General features: G+C 34.9%; 1 protein-coding gene across 5 annotated transcripts in view; it reads right to left on the bottom strand.

Annotated features, from left to right (window-relative positions):
- The window catches only part of TMX3 (thioredoxin related transmembrane protein 3), a 43,067-nt gene that overhangs the window by 7,064 nt on the left and 14,550 nt on the right, over positions 1 to 21,453 (bottom strand). For 2 of the 5 annotated variants that reach the window (XM_005654478.4, XM_085018192.1), the window contains 9 exons: positions 19,478 to 19,523; positions 18,090 to 18,170; positions 15,135 to 15,234; positions 14,370 to 14,447; positions 13,597 to 13,663; positions 9,464 to 9,562; positions 6,231 to 6,288; positions 5,985 to 6,038; positions 3,970 to 4,026 (listed from right to left, as the gene is read on the bottom strand). In XM_005654478.4, coding sequence (XP_005654535.1) covers positions 3,970 to 4,026; positions 5,985 to 6,038; positions 6,231 to 6,288; positions 9,464 to 9,562; positions 13,597 to 13,663; positions 14,370 to 14,447; positions 15,135 to 15,234; positions 18,090 to 18,170; positions 19,478 to 19,523 — 640 coding nt within the window. Of the gene's footprint in view, positions 1 to 1,559; positions 1,628 to 3,969; positions 4,027 to 5,984; positions 6,039 to 6,230; positions 6,289 to 7,275; positions 8,948 to 9,120; positions 9,563 to 13,596; positions 13,664 to 14,369; positions 14,448 to 15,134; positions 15,235 to 18,089; positions 18,171 to 19,477; positions 19,524 to 21,453 lie in introns of those variants that run through there. The other 3 variants (XR_002345979.2, XM_085018182.1, XR_014841116.1) reach the window with 3 other exon arrangements.

The following is a 21,453-nucleotide window of genomic DNA, read 5'->3' as shown; positions in this document are numbered from 1 at the left end:
ATAAATATTACTACAAATTCTCTGAATTCCCAACTACCCCACAATATAATCACCCCAACCTCACGGATGCTTCAGTGATACACTAAACATCAATTCAGCTTGCAGACAAAAACTGCAATATTACTAATGTGTCATTTACTTTAAATAATCTTTAATTTTTTCCTTCAAGGATAGGTCTTTACATCATCATAAAAGGAAGGTACTTAATTCTGTATGCCACCTACACATCAGTTTATGGTTATTCACATGTGTAGATGGATGTATGATGCAAAAGTACAAAACTCTAGAGCAGAAACAATTTGCACCACTGCATTATCAGCACACAAGTAACTGAGTCCAGGAGATTGCTCTTTTGCTTATAACTCTCTATGCCCCCCAAGCCACGTCCTTCTTCCAGTGAGACAAAACATGCTCATCTGATCCCTGATGTTGGGCTCAACTGTGTGATCTACAACAGGAAGGCACAGAAATGACTGAATCAGAGGTTTGAAATGCACTTGCCTTCTTGTGTTTGTGTGATTACCAGAACCTCCCCAGGAAAATATCTCTCCAGGGTGAAGGATGTGGAAGACACGTGGGATAGACCTGAACCTAACTGACAGCCTGGAGCCACATCCGGCTGCGTCTAGACAGTGTCAGCCAACCCCATACAAGAAAGAAACAATAAATGATTACTGCTTTATGCTACTGGGTATCAGGGTGCTTTATTATCCACTATTAATATCAGGCAAGAGTTAACTGTGTAATTTAAAAAGAAAACAAAAAAACACAGGAGTTCCCGTTGTGGCTCAGTGGTTAACAAATCCGACTAAGAACCACAAGGTTGCAGGTTTGATCCCTGGCCTGCTCAGTGGGTTAAGGATCCGGCATTGCTGTGAGCTGTGGTGTAGGTCATAGATGCGGCTCAGATCCGGCGCTGCTATGGCTCTGACATAAGCCAGCAGCTACAGCTCCAATTAGACCCCTAGCCTGGGAACCTCCATATGCCGGGGGAGCAGCCCTAGAAAAGGCAAGAAAGACAAAAACAAACAAACAAAAAAAACAGCTTCATTCTTGTTAATATAAGAATATGAGACAACTTTCTGACTTAGAGCAGTTTAGTTACTGGTTATCATCATAATGCATCAGTATCAAAAAAAATTCTATTTTTATGGAATGGATTAGAAACTGGCCTTCCTATAAAAATACGTCTTATGAAAAAGTTAAATATACAGCTGAACTAGAAACAATTTGTTCTGAAAAAATTGAATTTGAATAACTATAAAAAATAATACCTCATCCTATTCCCTCTTAATGATACTCACAAAAACCTAATACAAAATAATTTAATAGACAAAGGTCTGAGAGTACCCTATTTTCTTGAGAAAAAGTAAAAAACATACTCAATGCTACAGAATAACTACCTTATATGATATCATATTTTCCCTAACTTAAAAACTTTTAGGCATCAACAGTTAACTAGATTCTACTAATTTATCTGTCAATATTGATGTTATAGGAATTAAGAGCTTTGGGAGTAAGAGAGATCTGGATTTAAGGACTGGATCTCTTTGACTTACTTGTTGGGCATCCTTTGGCATATTATTTAACTTCCTTGAGTTTCTTCTAAGAAATTTCAATTTCCCATCTATATAAAATGGAAATAATAATAGTACTTACACCTTACTGAGTCACTGTAAAAGTTAGAAAACATACATTGACCACTTAGTCCAGAGGTGGTGACACGGTAAAGTGCTCATTAAGGCCTTTTGCTTATTATATAACAATCATTATATGCCTTCTCTCTTCTTTCAAAAAAAGCAAATAAATTAAAAAAAAATAAGGGGTTGGTGGTAGAGATTATTGTTCTTTGACCATAACTGTAGCAAAATTTCTACTATCGCACAACTCGAATTAGAAATACTTCTCATGAAGGAAGGAATGTCCATCCATCCCTAGAAATTCTGAATATTATTCTGATTAAGGAGTTATCAGATGCAAACTGCTTTGGCCCTTTGCCAATAATGTTACACTGCATCACTTTATTGGCTTACAAGGACATTAAAAAAGGGCTATATCAAAGTCCCTACTACATATACTGTAAAAATTCTATTAAAATATATTTCTACTACAATAGAAATGAGATTATATAACATAGCAATTTCTCTTAGGTTTCCACCAGGTCAACCATACTCCTCTAGGTAAAAATTATTTTATAGGTGATGGGAAATGTGTAAATGTTTTTCTACTCTGTCTGGAGTATTAAACTCAACTTAAGTACCTTTAAAAATTGTGTAACTATTTCATTTACCTTTGTCTTAATTTCTTCATTATACATTATATCTAGTACTTTATATCTTTGGTAAACCCGCCCTCTCAAACTCTTATTGGAATAAGGATAATGAATTGACTATAAATGAGTAAAGAAAATGCTATGTTTTAACTTCATGCACTTATTTGAAAATTATGCATGTTACTGTGGGTTTTTATTTCCCCAGTTTTCTTAGTTGGAAAATGGCAGACATTCATTTAACCTAATGCCTTGTAGCAATGAAGGAAGGTGTCTGCTACACCAAAGCTGCCAAGCAAAGCAAGAGAGGAACCAACAGGGTACCATCTGTTTTAACTGGGCCTCAATGCCACCAGACAAGTTCTTTAGGGCTTTCCCCATCTTCACATCCAGGCTATTTTAAGTCCCATTTTCCAAATGCTGTTGTGTCTGTTATTATGCTCTGCCTGAAATAACCTCTCTGCAGGCTTCAGCTAACTTCTCATTCTTTAGAATGTCTTTCTCTTGCTCTCTTTTTAAATTATGGTTGACTTACAGTGTCATGTTAATTTCTGCTCTACAGTATAGGGACCCAGTCATACATATATATCATACATATATATACACACATTCTTTTTCTCATAATTACTGCCTCCTCTGGCAAATGTTTTCTAAACCCTTCTGCTTTACTGTGCATTGGGACTGGGGTAAGGGTGGGGTGTTTCTGTTTTCAGAGTTCTGTACCACAGAGACCTTCTCATATAGTGCTGTATTCATCACGCTGCCTTACCCAGCAGACTATAAGCATCTGAAGACAGGGATTCTAATTTACTCATTTTCTGAATCAATAAGACCAAACACAATATATAAGCAAATACCACTGAATGCCTACTGAATAGAGTAGGCTTTTATTTGAAATTTATTAATTCAATATAGGTATGGTATGTGTTTTCTAATATCAATTCCTTGAAGTAACAATCAGAGCTTTATAACATAAACATACTCAATAATATTATTTTAAAATTGCATATTTTCTATTGAGTTATTTTAAGTATGTTAAAATAAATTCTAGAATAGCAATTAATTCTTAAATGTTAAAAATTTTCTACTTAAGAAGGAGTTCCCATTGTGGCATAGCAGAAACGAATCTGACTAGTATCCATGAGGATGCAGGTTCAAGCCCTAGCCTTGCTCAGTGGGTTAAAGATCCGGCATTGCTGTGAGGTGCCGTGTAGGTCGCAGACATGGCTTGGATCCCACATTGCTGTGGCTGTGGTATAGGCCGGCAGCTATAGCTGATTCGACCCCTAGCCTGGGAATCTCCATATGCTGCAGGTGGGGCCCTAAAAAAGGCAAAAAAAGTAAAAAAATAAAAAATAAGAAAAATTTTCTACTTAAGTTAGTTATTAAAAACTGAACTTAAGGTGTATATTAACAGAAACCACAAAATTTACAAGTTTGGCATTTTCTTTCTCAAGTACTATAAGTTATCAACATTAAATTAGGAGTTTTTAGTATAGAACAATATTAAAGTTATATTAAGATTAAAATATAGATTTAAAAACTGAAGTACAATATTTAATGGGAGAATACCTGCATCACCACATACCAAAGGTTTGTTTTTTCAGCTATTAGTCCTTCTGCCTGTCTCTGAGAAACAGAAATTTAAAAATTGATGGAATTGAACACAAAATCATTTCATCATTTAATATTTTACTTACTCCATCAGCAAGGTATTTATATATTCATTTCCATCCATATGGCCAAACTGAAAATCCCTAAACAAGAAGAAGGAAAAAAAAAGAGAAAGAGAGAAAGAGAACAATATTAAATGCAAAAAAAGGGACAAATACAAAGAACTAAACTTAGGGCTTGGTAAACATGTAAACGCTGTAAACATTTAACATATAAATCACATATAATAAATGCAAAAAAGAGTAAAGTATAAATTTTTCTGGCTCTTATGATACAAACACACTGAAGAATTGTGCAAACCTTTAAGATACTTCTATTTGGTTTTATAGTATGTAACAGCAGAAATACATATCATTGATACATCATTAGAAGATTCAGAATAAAAGGGGGATAATAACTAAGTGTAACAAATGTATATTGACTCATGACAGTAACTAACTGATGCAGCAAACAGGAAAAAATCACCTATTTTTTAATGTTCTGTTATTCTTTGAGTTTCTGTTACAATCATCTGTCTTTATCTGATTGTGATTGCTTATTTAACTTTATCTCAAATGTAAGAGTAGAGAGGCAGCCTCATTTTAGTGTGTTTTGCTTTAAGTTTCCAAGTATCGTGTTTTTTATAAATTTAAGGTTTGTGGCAACCCTGCACTAAACAAGGCTATCATTGCCATTTTTGATAATTCTTACAATATTTAAAATTTTTTCATTATTATTATATCTGCTATAGTGATCTATGAGCAGTGATCTTTGATATTACTATGTTGATATTTGGGGGTACCATGAACTGCGTGCATACAAGACCACTTAAGTAATAAACATTGTGTATGTTCTGGCCACTCCAGCTGTCTCCCCATCTCTCTCCCTCTCCTCAAGTCTCCCTATTCCCTGAGATACAACAATACTGATATCATACCAGTTAATAGCCATACAACGGTCTCTGAATGTTCAAGCCAGAGTCCTATATTTCTCACCTTAAAAGCTACAAAAATTCAAGCTTAATGAGGAAAGTGAGTCAAAAGCAGAGACAGACTGAATGCTAGGCCTCTTGCACCAAAGAGTTAGCCATACTGTGATGCAAAAGAAAAGTTCTTGAAGGAAGTTAAAGGTGCTAAATCTACTCTGCCTGCACTCTAATCATGAACAAAACCTGGAGGCAACACATCTACTTATAACATGGTTTACTGAATACTTTAAGACCCACGGTTGGGACCTAATGGTCAGAAAAAATGATTCCTTTCAAAGTATTATTGCTCATTGACAGTATACCTGGTCGCCCAAGATCTCCAATGGAGATGGACAATGAGACTGATGTTGTTTTCATGCCTGCTAACAAAACATCCATTCTGCAGCCCATGGATCAAGGAGTCATTCTGACTTTCAAGTCTTATTATTGAAGACACACATTTCCTAAGGCCATAGCTGCCATGGATAGTGATTTCTCTGATGGATTTGGGCAAAGTAAATTGAAAACCTCTGGAAAGGATTCACCATTTTAGATGCCATTAAGAACATTAATGATTCAGAGTTCTCTTGTGGTGCAGTGGCTTAGGTTGCCTGTAGTGCTGGCCCAGGAACTTCCACATGCCAGAGATGCAGCCAAAAACAAAAACAAACAAACAAAAAAATTGTGATTCATGGGAAGAGGTCGAAAAATCAACATTAACAAGAATTTGGAAGAAGCTAATTCCATTATCTCAAGCCAAAGTGACCTTGCTCTCTTCTGAATTTGTCTATTTAGTTCTCAAGAGTTACAGTCACAAACCATAGAATACATTACGGTTGAAAAACCTCATCAGTTAAATTGCTTTTACTTTTCTGAGAGCTGCAGAAACAATGTATATAGACTGAGGGAAATTATTGCTGCAGATGGCAACAAACTTCAAGTCCAAACAATTTATACAGAAATGAAACATGCTGTAATTCACTTCAGTTCCTTGATTCATCTTTGAAAGTATGAAATATTCCTGTTTTTAATTTGCTGTATTACAAAACATAATTCAACAAAGAAAATGAAATCTTCCAGAATGCAAACATTTACCTGTGGAACTGGTCTCTATAATCTCTAGCAACTTCCTGAATAACTGACTTTAATCTGTGAAAGAACAAAACCACATGAATAGTCCATATCATTAACCTGAAAAATATATTCAATTATGATACTGGCTGCCTTATCTAATATCTAATACTACAGGAAAAGTAAGATACTATATCAAGTTTATCTGACGCCATGTAAAGTCTGAATTGGATGATATTTGAAGCTTAAAACTATTTCAAAACACTATACCTGGTATGTTCAATTGATGTATTTTTCTCATCAACAACTGCAATAGCCACGAGCTTTCCTGAAATTAGGAATGACATCTAAATTCAATATAACCCTCATTATACAAACATCTCAATTATTACTGCAGCTATGAATAAGGAATTAGTATACAGTTTTCAGAATTCAATTATCTTACACACGTTATGCTTACGAGAGTGAAACAGTGAATTACTGACTCAAAATGATAAATTCCCACCTACCTCCCATCCCCCAAATGTAAATAGTAAATATTTAACAATTTGTGTATTAAACTGTATGTTTTGAATACAATTCAGTTACCCACAAACTGACTAAAATAAGTATTTTATTGAGAACTAAAACTATAAGAAACAAGTTGATGAAAGAAATATACTAAATTACCACAGCTCTAAAAAAATGGTATAGAACAAGAAAAAATTTTAACAATATTATTCCCTCTGGTACCATGTGCTACTACTTGCTAGTAATAATGAACAATATGAAATGGACTCGAATTTATTTAACCCTAAGTAGAACATAAATGATATTCATTTCTGATAGCCTCTAGGAAGGCAGCATGATGTAATAACCAGACCATTGGTGCTGGAGTCAGGAAACCAGGCCCTACAATATGGCAGCATCTACTGTGTTCAGGCTAGGAGATCACGAGGCACATCATCTATTAGCTGTGTGACTTAGCCTTAGTAAACATCAAACTTATTTTAGAAACTAGTATCTATAGCAAAGTTATTTGGAGAGTGGAAGGAGATTACATGTACAAAAATACTGGGGTAGTTTCTGGCTCCGAGTAGGTATATAAACATAGGATTAAATCAATAATCTTTCAGTATCAGCCCCATATGCTAATACTTCTTCTCTACTTTCATACTTAAATTCTACACAAGCATGCCTTTAAATCTTGACTCTTCTTTTAATCTTCAGCTAAAAACTTAAGTTCACAATGCTTACTTCCTCTCTTGAAATATTCATTTCCTGTTCAGTGTTTGGTTCTGACTACATATCTTTAATTTTCAGGTGCTTCATGAGGTTTTTCTTGCCTACGATATGTCCAGCATCTTCCCAAGGCCAACACCGGTAGTTTCTCAAGTATTAATTTCACAATTACTGAGCACTGAGCAATGTACCCAGCACTGGGTTAGTTCCTGAGGCCACAGTGAAGAGCACAGACACAGCTCTGCTCTTGCAGAAGCAGTGTCTATGGGAAGGATAATCACACAGACGTATGATTAACAATTACAAACTGGGAGGATGGACACATGGGGTTTATAAAAGATTAAAGTACACTAAGATACTCTGAGGGATCAGTGACAGATTGTCCTAAGGTCTGAGTTTGACAGATGAGTATAAATTCACTGCCCATTTCCAGGCAAAGAAAACAGAGTGTCTAATGGTGCTCTGGTTCAAGGTGTACAGAATTTTAAAGAAATTGAACAGTCAACGTTGGTTGGAAAAGAGAGAGGAGCAAAGGCAGGAGTCAGAAGACACAGGGACCTGCAGTCTCCAGAACCCCTGGTAAAGACCCTAAGTGTTTTTAGATCTAAGGGTCTAAGTCAGACCCTAAGCCACCAAGGACAAGGAGTCTGTTGCAGGGCTTATACAAGTGGCCAGATAAGAAAAGCAGGGTCACAGCCAAAGCTGACACCTCATCAGGGCAATCACATTGGGCACACAAACACTGCCATAGCCAACTCCTTTCCAAATTAACCTGGGAGAAGACACTGAAGAGGGCCAAAGCTGCCTATCTCAATTACCTTGAGGTCATCTGCCTCCTATGATCACTGTACTGAAAGCAGAACTACCATATTCTGACATTTCCCCCTCACCCCTTTCCTTTTCCATGGGGCTGCATGAATTAGCAAGTAAACCTAGTCTTTGACAGTATCCACATCAACTTCTAATACTGAACTAGTGCACAGCTCTCTCTGCAAGGACAGCAAAGACAGAAGCATCACCAGACAGAAAAAGCACGCTGAGGAAACAGAGCAAAGATCATCCCATGAAAGCTACCAAGTAACAGAAGGATGTGATAGAACACTTCTGTTTTGTATTCTTAATCAGATTCAAAAGGAGGAAATCATGAAAAGGAAATTCTATGCCTATACTTCTCATATTAAAAAACTGAGCCTTGAGTAACATTTTCCCATTCTTTTAATCTAAGACTATACCTTCACCCTACTTATCATAACGTTGTGGATAGACACAAATGCGGTAACATTAACCATGACTTATTTCTTATTTTTAAATTTCTATAAAGTTACAAAACACTTCCTACTAAAACTTACATGGTTAGCTTGTTATAATTTTTGCAGTTTCTATCTGTTTGAGACCATTCTAGCTTCTTAGAGCTTTCTTTTCTGCATCTACATTTATATTTGCTTTGCTTAACATTTTCAATCATGTAGCTTCAAGAAACCATGCCAATTTTATGCTTCATAAGTACAAGCAGGCTTTCAAAGATTGTGATAAGTTGTATTCCAGCTCCTATTAAAAAGTCAGCCTTGGAGTCCCCGTCGTGGTGCAGTGGTTAACGAATCCGACTAGGAACCATGAGGTTGCAGGTTCGATCCCTGGCCTTGCTCAGTGGGTTAAGGATCCGGTGTTGCCGTGAGCTGTGGTGTAGGTTGCAGATGCGGCTCAGATCCTGAGTTGCTATGGCTCTGACATAGGCCGGCGGCTACAGCTCTGATTAGACCCCTAGCCTGGGAACCTCCATATGCCTCAAGAGCGGCCCAAGAAATGGCAAAAAAACAAAAAAACAAACAAAAAAATTCAGCCTCCTGAGTATAGCCTTCTGGTTACTTTTCTCATTTTCTTATTATCCAAGATCTGTTTTTCCTATCACTATCAGTTTTATTAATGAACCCTTTCTAGCTAATATTATTCCACATGTAAAGGTATGTTCTTTGGTAATATTACTTCATATTCTCTAGAAGTTGAACTGCAGGTCTGAAAGAAGGAATGCTACTATGAAACAGAATTTAAAAACTCATTTCTTATAGGAATTCCCTTGTGGTGCAAAAGGTTAAGTATCCAGCATTTTCACTGCAGTGGCTTGGAGTCACTACTGTGGCGTGGGTTTGATCCCTGGCCCTGGAACTTTTATATGCTGTAGGAATGGCCAAAAACAAAACAAAACCCTAATTCGCTACAGATTTAAGTAATCAGTCAAAGGAAATTTTTTTAGAGTCATGGAGTGTTGTATATATGCTTGTTACCAGTGTCTCCAAGTTCATACAAGAGGAAGCCATCCATTGTAAGATAATTCTGAAACCTCTCCCTGTTGATCCAAGATGATAGATCACCATCTTCATATTCTTAAAAACAAAACAAAGTTGATAAATTTTAGTGTAAAGATATTAAAATGCTTATAATATTGAATCTAGCAATATGTATAAAATGCCTGAAACAGGATCATAATCTTAAATGTCTAAATTTCACTTTTAGGAAGTTGTTCAAAGCACACAATCAACTGTAAAAAAAGAACTAATGAACAAAACAATTCAAACTATAGCACCTTTAAACATACATAAAAATAAAAGAAATAACTGAAGAGATAAATAAATAAAAATAGCAAAAATAACAAATATCCTAAACAGAAGATAAATCATTACAGTACATAATTGTGGAAGATCATTTATAGATTAAAAAAATGTAATAATTAAGTGGTAAAAAGGTAACAATGTCACAACATGACTAACTTTGTTAAAAAGTAGGAAAAATACTGATAGAATGATAAAACAAAAGCATATATATATCCTAGTAAATAGTTTTCCTGACTTATTAGTTATTCCTGGATGATGGCATTAGGGATAATTTTTAATTATAATTTCTCTGCTCCTCTTTATTATATGAAATTTTGATTTCAGTCTGCAACCCTTTTTCGCAAGTAAAACAAACACCAACACACATACAAAGCCAAAGTATTTTAGCCCTTTTCTAACATCAAAGCTTCTGATGTGCAGACAGGAAACATTTATAATATCCAAGAGAATTATGCCCTGATTACAAATTTAATTCTGAAGTAATTATGAAAAATCATTATAATAACTGCATAAAGAAGAATACTGATATAAAAGCCTACCAATAATGTCTGGTTCAAGGATGGATTTAACTGATTTTTAAAAAGGTGTGCTTTTCTGTTACTTCCATTGCTAAACAAAACATTTTTGAGTTATCAAACCCATAAAATAAGTAATATAATGCAAATCTGAAAGTATTTATGGATTTGGATTTACAAATTAGAAAAATAAACATAAAACTAGAGGTTAATTATTGGGCTACCATCTCCACTCCAGGGCAAAAGCAAATTTTCTAAAGATTATACACAAAAGCATATAAAGTATACACCTGTCGTGGCTCAGTGGTTAACGAATCCAACTAGGAACCATGAGGTGGCGTGGTTCGATCCCTGGCCTTGCTCCGTGGGTTAGGATCCGGCATTGCCATGAGCTGTGGTGTAGGTTGCAGATGCGGCTCAGATCCCGCGTTGCTGTGGCTCTGGCGTAGGGGGGTTGCTACAGTTCCAATTGGACCCCTGGCCTGGGAACCTCCATATGCCAGGGGAGTGGCCCAAGAAATGGCAAAAAGACAAAAAAAGATTATACACAGAAGTGATAAATCTGAAACTCATTGGAAAATAAACTATTGTTCTGAGCCCCATCCCAATGCTTCTGAAATTAACAACAATGAAATCAATAGTAGGATAAGCATTCAAAGTAAACCCTTTATCTGAAGAGTTCCAGGGAGGTGCTAAACACTGCTGCATGTTAGAAAAGGTACCTTAACACACCTACTCCTGTCTTCCTTGGACATGGAGGCCACATCACAGATACAGATGAGGAAGGGCACTTTCTTAGTCATTATTCAAGAGTATATATGTCTAAACAGGTAGGATCAGCTTTTTCCATTTTGAGTTGTTAACAAATTCATGATGGAACCAGAACTGGAGATTTAAAGGCTGAAGCTTGATTACACTACTATTTTAACTTGGAAATAACAAAATCTCTTTAATCCTGTTTATTTGTGAAACAGTAAGAAGACTGATCTCAAAAGACTGTTGTAATGACCAACTGAGACAATATACACTAAGTGATAACCATACAAGAAATATAGTAATTAAAGAGTAAGTGGATGGAACTGGTGCAGATATGAATTATTTTAACATATTTTCATGTATAAAAGTTTCTCTTAACTTCCTTTTTAAGTCCAATGTCTCATGCAGCCATTCAACAAATATCCAATGAATGAAAGTGCAATTTAATTATACAGCTCTGTCTTTAGCTAACATTCTTAGTTACCTCCTTTATAATCTCAGAATATTAATCTGCCTACTACCTAGCTCATAGATGAGGGTAAGGATAAAATGAAAATATCAAGTACAAAGATGGCTTTAGCTCCTCTCTGAAGTTCCCAGAAAACAGTATCTGATACATTTTTCCTGAGTTGTTCTGAAGAACAGGAACACTTAGACCCCAGGCCTTCTGGGGCCTAAGGATGATACTATTAACCCCACCCTGTTGTCTCACCATCAACCAATCAGAGATCTGCACCTGAGCTGATCACATACCCTTGGGACTCCCCTCCCTCACCTGGCCTTTAAAAAGGTTTTGCTAAAACCCACTGAGGAGTTCTGGTGTTTTGAGCACCAGCTGCCCTGGACTCCTCAGCCGGTGCCCTGCAATAAATGCTACACTTTCCTTCACCACAACCTGGTGTCAGTAAATTGCCTTTCATGCTGATGGCAAGCATACTCAAATTTGGTTCAATAACGGTAACACTCTGGAATGTTTCTGATATGAATAAAATATTTCCTATCTGTGCTCTCCAACCAAAAGCCACACATGGCCACTGAATATTTGAAATGTAGAGAAGAGAACCTGAGTTTTCTATTTCATCAATTGTAATTTAAAATGCTATCAAGATTGCATTAGGAGGTGAGACTTGACTTTATTTTTTTCTTTTTACAGCCATACTTGGAGCATATAGTTCTGGGGCCAAGGGTGGAATCGGAGCTACAGCTGCAGCCTACACCACAGCCACGGCAACACTGGATCTGAGCCATATCTGCAGTACTCCATAGCTTGCAGCAATGCCAAATCATTAGTCCAGTTGGCAAGGCCAGGGATTGAATGTGCATCCTCACAGAGATAATGTTAGGTCCTTAGACCAACTGAACCACAATGCGAACTCCTGCATTCACTTCTACTTTTGAGTGCCTGTGCAGTGTTAAAACTTATGTTGAATTTCACTACTTCTGTTGGACCTTGAAATTTCTCCAAGTGCTCGAGTAAATTTGCTGCAAAGCCCTAAACTACCTCCAATCCCAGTTTGGGAACTGTGGGAGCAAGTGTTTGATAATAACATGGAATTACTCTTAAGTGCTGTAGCACTTAACACTTAAGTGTTATGTTTTAAAGAAACTCCAAAAAGCCACATTTTTAAACAAATGCATAATAAAGCACATAGTGATGAAAAGCCACTGAGATTTGCAAAAATACTTCAACATAAGAAGATAATTGTTGAAACAAATGTGATAAGATCTTAGTAACTGTCTCACCTGGGTGACAGATATGTACATAGGGTTTTATTTCAGCATTCTTTTTACTAAAATGTATGTTTGACATCATAAAAAAATTTTTTTAAATAGACCCATTATTTGATTTGATAGAGAAATGCTGAATAGCCAGTGAATGGTTACTTCTGTCAGGGAAAGAGATGAAGCTAGGGATGAACATCCAGAGCTTCATCACTGTTGAAGACGGTTTATTTTTATTTTAGTTTTTTGTCTTTTTAGGGCCAGACCCACGGCATATGGAGGTTCCCAGGCTAGGAGTCCAATGAAAGTTACAGGTGCTGGCCTATGCCACAGCCACAGCAATGCCAGATCTAAGCCTTGTCTGCTACCTACATCACAGCTCACAGCAACACCAGATCCTTAGCCCAATGAGCGAGGCCAGGGATCAAACCTGCAACCTCATGGTTCCTAGTCAGATTCCTTTCTGCTGTGTCATGGCAGGAACTCCAAAGATGGTTTATTTCTTTCACCTCTCTGTGTCTGAAATGTGAGACTTTCAAAAAGTATGAATATTTTAAAGTAACATATAGAAATTACATTAGGGTTCATTTCTAAAAAAGGCAAATGATCTGACAAAAAAAAGAATTTCACTATAGGCAAACTCAGAATGAAAGAACACTGAGGAAAACTATTAAGCTGAAGGGTAAGAAAAACCCAGCAATCATTCAACTAATGGGAATCGTAAGCAGTAGCTGCATTTACCTTAAATTTCACCCTCATTTAAGCCCTATAGTAAACAAAGTGTTTTATGTTAGTTAAAACTTTGGAACTTACCGTCATAAACAAAGTAAGTTTCATCTTTGAAAACAAGCACGGCGGGCATCTCTTTCAGGGTCACATACTACAAAAATCAGAAGTGTAAGAATTTATGGTTGAAAACTTTTAATTGGTATCCATGACTTTGAAAGTATTGAAAGATAACAGGGAAAAACACAACAACAACAACAAGTTACGAAGAGTTAAAAAGAGCACAGTCAATCTCACACTCATTCCAGGACTGTCTTAATAGATATCTCCTGAGACATCCCAGGCATTCTTATGAACTCATGTTCTCAGAGTTGTTAACAGACCCAAAGATATCAGGAAGTAAAGGACAGGAGGCACTCTGACATGGAAGAGGAGCAGGGGCTTAGGTAACAGTCAGCATGGGGAGGTAACCCCACCCCCCCACCCCAGGCTGTGTAACAATAAGTCCATCACTTCACTTGAGGAATCGGATGCTGAGCGCCCCACCCTCACTGGGGAGTTAGGACAGTAAGGTCTGCTGACACATATGAGAGCAGGATGAAACTGTCAACTGCTTTATAAATGGGACTTACAATGGCAACTAATGATAAGGGATAGTAGGTACCTGCCTCTTACACCTGTGTTGTTCTTATTTCAAAATAGTAAAATTATAACAGAGAATTCATTATCAAAGCAGAAGAGACATGATTTGGGTAAGCCACACAGAATGATTATGTGAGTGTGTTAATACTAAAGTCCTTTAGTTAAATATATTTGTATATTAATTAATACAGTATTTAAAATGCAATTTTAAATATTACCTCAGGAACGACTTCTTCTGAGGCAGAAAAAAAGTATGTATACACAATTAATTCTGAAGCAGCATCAATGTATTTCTCCTGTGAAGATACAAACAGAAAAAAGGTGACTTTAAATACTAATTAAGATCAAAATTCATTCCTCATTATACACTCAGAGCAAGCAGTACTATTGATAAGTAGTATAATCTCAATGTGCTACCTTAAGTCCTTTCATGTGAAATGATGAAATACAAGGAAGTGAAATAAACTGCTTCTAAGGCAAAAGACTATTGTAGCTGTTTTTATACACCTTCAGATAAAGTTCATTAAACAAGTTCAATTCATATTTATTTAATTTACTTTGATTATAATTCTAGGAAGAGGGATATGTTTGCATCCACACATGCAAACACATACATACATATTCAATAATCTTAAGACTGAGATTTTGCCTTTAAGAAGTTTACACTCAAAGTGCATTCTGCAGTCTCAAAGACTCAAAATGCTGAAGAGCAATACAGAATTTAAATAACTGGGTCAATAATAGAAGAAATAGTAAAGCAGGTAACATCTACCCACTTTTAACTCAATTCTGCTTCATGAAGGCAAACACTACAGAAGCTATATGACAAAGTATTTTCATTATAAAAATACTTAGATTGAACTAAAGTATTTCTAATAAGAGTGACTTAAGTCCCGAGTTTTGGTGAAGTCTTGGTTATATATGGAAAATTAAAATATAATACATCTGTGTTTGTGAGTTAAACAAATAAAATCATCTGATACCTTCAAAGGTGACTCTCCACCTATATAGACAAAAAATACACGATGCCTCTTTTGCACATGTTCAAACATTTGCTGACTTGGAAGTGGTCGAATTAGAGCTCTGTTTGAAAAGAAAACAAAAAAACTTGCACTTGAACTAAAGATAGTACATAATTTACTCCTATTATATGCCAGGCGACCATATCTAGAGTTACAAATACTCTTTGTACTTTTAATACTGTACTGACTGCATTTTATGTAAATCAATCCACATAAATACAATAAACTATACTCCATGTACACAATTATACCCATATAACAAAAATATAGTACCTATGATTTAATATATCAGTTAAAAAAATAACCTTGGTGTTCCCATTGTGGCACAGTGGAAACAAATCCAACTAGTATCCATGAGGCATGCAGGTTTGATCTCTGGCCCCAATGAGTGGGTCGGGGATCAACCGATTCAAACCCTAGCCTGGGAACTTCCATATGCCACAGGTGTGGCCCTAAAAAGCAAAAACTAACTAACTAAATAAATAAGCCTTAAAAAATTCCTTTAGAGAATATCATCTTACTGTTTTCATAGGCAAAGATGGGAACTATAATCCATTTAGACTCCTCAGCTATAAACAAAACAATCCACATGAGAATTATGTTTTTCCCCTTTCAAAGATCATTCACACAATATACTGCAAAATACTATCCTGGGAGTTTATAATATTGTATTAGAGTATTTATGTTTTCCTCTGTCCATTTAAATGCTATATAGTTTTAAAATACCCTATTAAAGGTTAAAATTAAAATATTTGGTAAGTTTATTACTCTTTTCAGGAAAAATAAAATGGAAAGTGATAGTCACAGTAGCATATAAGAATTTCATAGGCGTTCCCATTGTGGCTCAGTGGGTTAAGGACCTGACGTAGTGTCTGTGAGGATGCAGCTTCGATCCCTGTCCTTGTCAAGTGGGTTAAGAATCTGGCATTACTGCAAGCTGTGGTGTAAGTTGCAAATGTGGCTCAGATGTTGTATCCTGTGTTGCTGTGGCTATGGTGGAGGCTGGCAGCTGCAGCTCTGATTTGGCTTCTTGCCCGAGGAATTTCCATATGCCACAGGTGCAGCCCTCCCAAAAAAATAATCTCATAAAAAGAAAACAAAACTATGAAAAGTTGTATTATACAATCATATTTCAAGCCTAATACACTAAGAAATAAATCAAAAGTTATTATAAAATATATTGCTTACAGAGTATCATTAAAAGCTAAGAGGCAGTCTTCTCTTAAATGTGGCCTATATTACCAGATTTTTACTCCACCACATTTGCAAAAAGAACAAAATGTATTTTGCAAAGGCAAACATACTTTCAAAATGCACAATTCTTTAAATGCATTGCATCACTCTATTCTAACCTCTATTTTAATACTTTTTGTAATTAACTGGTAAATGACGCAACTCCAGAACAGACTCTTGAAATTTCCTTTGCAATAGAGTCGCTCCTAGTTACATCAGAAGGCCATCTTAAGCTTAAACTAAAACTCATTAAAAACTGCCAAAACATAAAGACTAATAACTTAAACCACTGAGGAATGAAGTAATCCTACTAGCGACCCCCTCATATAATATAAAAATATCTTAACATTTATTTATGCAAAAAGCAAATAAAGAAAATGAAATATGTAATCAATGAGAAAAAACAGTGAAAACTATATTAAAGTTTTGCACACATTAATATACAAAATTCATTCCTAATTCTATGACTTTTCTCAAACAATTTAAGCTAGATAGCACCATACCATCCAACAAATCCATCCCAATATTTTGATTTGCTGTAAAGTGATTTAAAGCTATCAATATAATATACCCTGTAAAACTCCTAAGTGCCTATACTTTTAAAGTCAAAGTAGGTTAACTATCTTGATAAATGTTCTCTTCAAAAAGTTATACACAATCACATTAAATAATTTCAAGCACCAACTTTATTACACATCACCAAGATGTAATTTATTTATTTTTTTTTTAATTTTTAAATTTTATTTATATATTTATTTTTTGTCTTTTTGCCTTTTTCTAGGGTCGCTCTCTCGGCATGCGGAGGTTCCCAGGCTAGGGGTCTAATCGGAGCTGTAGCTGCCAGCCTACACCACAGCCACAGCAATGCAGGATCCGAGCCTCGTCTGTGACCTACACCACAGCTCACAGCAACACCGGATCCTTAACCCAAGGAGCGAGGCCGGGGATCAAACCCGCAATCTCATGGTTCCTAGTCGGATTCGTTAACCACTGAGCCAAAGACGTTAATTTAAAAAACAAAAAACATCACATTCAAACCAAAAGGAAACACAAAAGAATTTCTGTTTTTTTAACAGTGAAACTTCAGAGATCTATAACTAAAAAAGATTTCTGGGTTCTAGTTATGCTACATTCTAAGCAAAATGTGCAATACCTCACAGTTGGCATGAAGGAGCATGTGAAAGATGAAGTATCTCAACTACATCTGAAGAGCACATTCTGCTATCACAGGCCAGGGATTAAAGCCCAAGAATATTCGGAACTTAATATTGTGGGGTTTCTCTTAAAATTGAAAGGTTAAATAAAAATAAATCATAAACCAGGCAATACAAAAGCAAAATGATAATGAAATAAAAATTAAGATCCACACAGTTGTTAGATGTAATCAAGTTTTGAAAATGTGTTAAAAATCCATTGGGAAAAAATTCTTCTATACACAAACTGAATTTAAATGTGAGGTTAACACGTACATAACACAGATCATAGACCTTTTTATTTCTCTAGAGGATCTCTTTGCACATGTTATACAACCCTAACATTCCTTATAAATAAATAGACAAATTTTATTTAAGTTAAATACATAAAAATATGTATGTTTAATATGGTCTATTAAAATACACATCATTTTAAAATACATTTCTTTTTAAAATATCATATAGTAAAGGCCCTTCATAACAAACTTACCCAGATACTCTGTGAGCAAACTCGATTATATCATCTTTAGTTCGTGGTCCTCTGTAATTATATGCCAAGTCCCCCTTTAATCTTAAAAAGAAAAAAAAGGGTAGAAGTTTAGATTATTTCAACTGTTTTCATATCTAATGTTAATTACTACTGTCACACAAATTACAGTATATAAATAAGTAAATGCAGTGGAGTTTCAGAAGTAGTATAATCATGTAAAAAACAGCAGATAACTGCCTTCAGGCAACCAACAACTCAAAATATAAAGAAAAAGGTTGTATTTTATTCAAATTACATGAAAATACTTCACTCAGATAGGTGCACTGTGTCTATGCCCTCTAAAACATGAGTAATACACACATTCACAGTCAAGAACTTGTCAAAACATTATAATCCTATCTTTATTAAAAGGTGAGTGAAAGGACACAGAATTAAAGGTATTTTGGTAAAGGTAAAACCAATTTGAGGCAATATGACATCAGAGGAATGTGAAAGATGCTCCAAGATTACAGACTAAAATAATGCATAAGAATACCTCTTCTAGAAAATTAATTTTCCAAAAGCCTGCCAATGAATTATGTGACCAAATAACTGAAATTTTTAAAAAATTGAGAAAGCACAATAGAACACCTATAATTAAACAGAAGGAATAGAAAAAATAATTTACTAACACAAGAAAGTAAAAGAAGCTTAGTAAACATTTTTAAATAGTAAGGGAAGGAGGGAGGTCAATAAAAAACCCAAGAAATAAAATTAAGATCATCCCAAAATTTACAATTTGAGATTTTAAAATACTAAAATAACTTTATTATAAAAAATAGCTTCAAAATAATTTCTCAACTCTCCACATTGTCAAAGTAAGGATGAGGTCAGGATTAAACTCATGAGAAAATTCAATAAAAACATGATTATATTCTCCAGGACTATCACACCATCTCTTCTAATGTATACACTCTGTATCATACTGGATTAACATCTACAGATGAGATTCTTTGTTCCTTTCATCTCTAATGACACATCTATTTAAACTACAGAAAAGTAAAATTTATTAGGAGACAGGATTCACAAGTTAAACAGAATACACTCTGGAGCTCCTCAGGGGTAAAAGACCTTTCCTAATTAACAACTGTACACCATGCCCTGCTCAGCACCTGTCACAGTAAACCCAAAACACGCTTGGTGAATCAGCTGTAAACAACACATTTACTTAGGTAATAAAGAAAAGCACAAAGATGCAGTCCCTCTCCTGTGATCACAAACTGCACCTAGAAAGAACTGCTGAGCCCAAGTCTTCAATCCTCCAAGGAAGTGACTAAAATTAATGTAATAAAACGTAAGAAGAGTGAACTAATAAAAATACACATATAAACATACAACACTCAACTTACAGCTTAATTGTTGGATAACCTCGAACTCCAAACTCTGAAGCAATGCCTTGATAAGAAAAAGAATAAACAATTCTAAATTTTTTTTAAATGAGAAACTAGGTAATAAATGAGCCTTTTACTTAAAAAATATAGATATACTTATATAAACCCATATAGATATACTGTTTCTAACTCTTAAAAAAGAATGTAAACAAATACAAAAAGGAAAAAAACATGACATTCTCATTCAAAATACTTAATAATCCAACCTATAGCCTAAAAAACACTATGACAAAATAAAAAATAAATGTCAAAAGAATACGCTTTTAATCTCTTAAATATTTGTTTTAAAATATATTGTTTTATATGTATATATAAATTTATATACACACACATATATAAAAAGTCTCCCTTCTCATCTGACTTCATTTTCAGGATGAATATTTCTTTAAAAAAAAGGCCCATTTCTTCCTTTATTGTTTTTTGCATCTTAAAAGAACTGCTTTGTATTTTAATGTTAAAAATATGAATTGTAATTTCTGCAGTCAATATATGATCTAAAAGCAATTTTATGCACTTAAAAAGTTTCTGCTTTTGTAATAACCTAGGGTAATTCCACTTATTCAAAGGTTATTGTGAAATCCTCACATTAATTAAAATGACACTACAATGGCATCTTTTTGAGGGAAAGAAGAAATAATAATGAAAATAAGCAAACAATAGAGAATTAAGACTTTCAGAGGTATAGTCACCATTATAGAAAATTAATACTATACTGCTTTACAAATTAAAGGCAGCTAGGACAGGAAAGAAGACAAAATATTCTCAGTAGACCAAATACAGTATATTCATACAACTATACTAGTATATACAAAGTATACTATATTTACTAACATCTTACCCTTTGTTAATTTTCTTTCCTTTCTAGAATATTATCACAAATGAGTATAAGAAAACTATTTTTCTAAGTGGGTTCTGATTTATGAATCACTTCAGTATTAATTCTGGTTTCTCATCACTTCCCACCAATATACAAGAATAAAGTAAACTTGTGGCAAGTAATACCCAAAATCTCTCTTTATTCTTTTCTCAACTCTAGGAGCTTCTTCTTTAAACATACAGAAAGAGGTGACCAGAAGGTTCTGGACAGTGATCAACACTGCCTTTTATTAGAAGCAACAAAAAAATAGGTAACAAAAATAGGAACTCAGTAAACACACACACATAAACATATATATTTTATTGATGTATAGCTGATTTACAATATTATGTTAGTTTTAGGTGAATAGCATGATTCAATATTTTTATAGACTATATACAAATTAAAGGCAGCTAGGACATTTAAAGTTATAAAATATGGCTATATTTCCCTGTGCTATACTGTACAATATATCAGTGTTGCTTATTTATTTTATACATACTAGTTTGTATCTCTTAGTTCCACATCCCTATCTGGCCCCTCCTTGCTTCCCTCTTCCCACTCTAATCCACTAGTCTTCTATATCTGTAAATCCATTTCAGTTTTGTCACATACAGTCATTTGTTTTTTTTTCTTTCAGATTCCACAAATAAGTAATAATGTGTATTTCTCTTTCTCTATGTAACTTATTTCCCTAAACATAACACTTTCTAGGTCCATCCATGTTGTTGCAAATGGCAGAATTTCATTCTTTTTTATGGCTGAGTAATACTCCACATCTTCTCAAGAAACGTGGGTTGTTTCTATGTCTTGGCTACTACCATAAATAGTGCTACTGTGAACATTAGGGTGCATTTATCTTTTCAAATTAGAGTTTTCATTCTTTCCAGATATATACCCAGGAATGGGATTTCTGGATCATACAATAGCTCTATTTTTAGTTTTTTAAAAACTCTCCACATTGTTTTCATAGTCGCTATACTAATTTGCATTCCCACCAACACTGTACTAGGGCTCCCTTTTCTCTCTGTCCTCACCAGTGTTTATTTGTAGGCTTTTTTTTTTTTTTTTTTTTTTT

This window comes from Sus scrofa, chromosome 1 (assembly GCF_054392235.1).
Source record: "Sus scrofa isolate SSC_HxYL_T2T_F1_AM1 chromosome 1, Sscrofa_HxYL_maternal_Yorkshire_Landrace_v2.0, whole genome shotgun sequence".
Classification (NCBI taxonomy): Eukaryota; Metazoa; Chordata; class Mammalia; order Artiodactyla; family Suidae; genus Sus; species Sus scrofa.
Note: the sequence above shows the minus strand (reverse complement) of the source record. Positions and strands in the feature narration are given on the sequence as shown.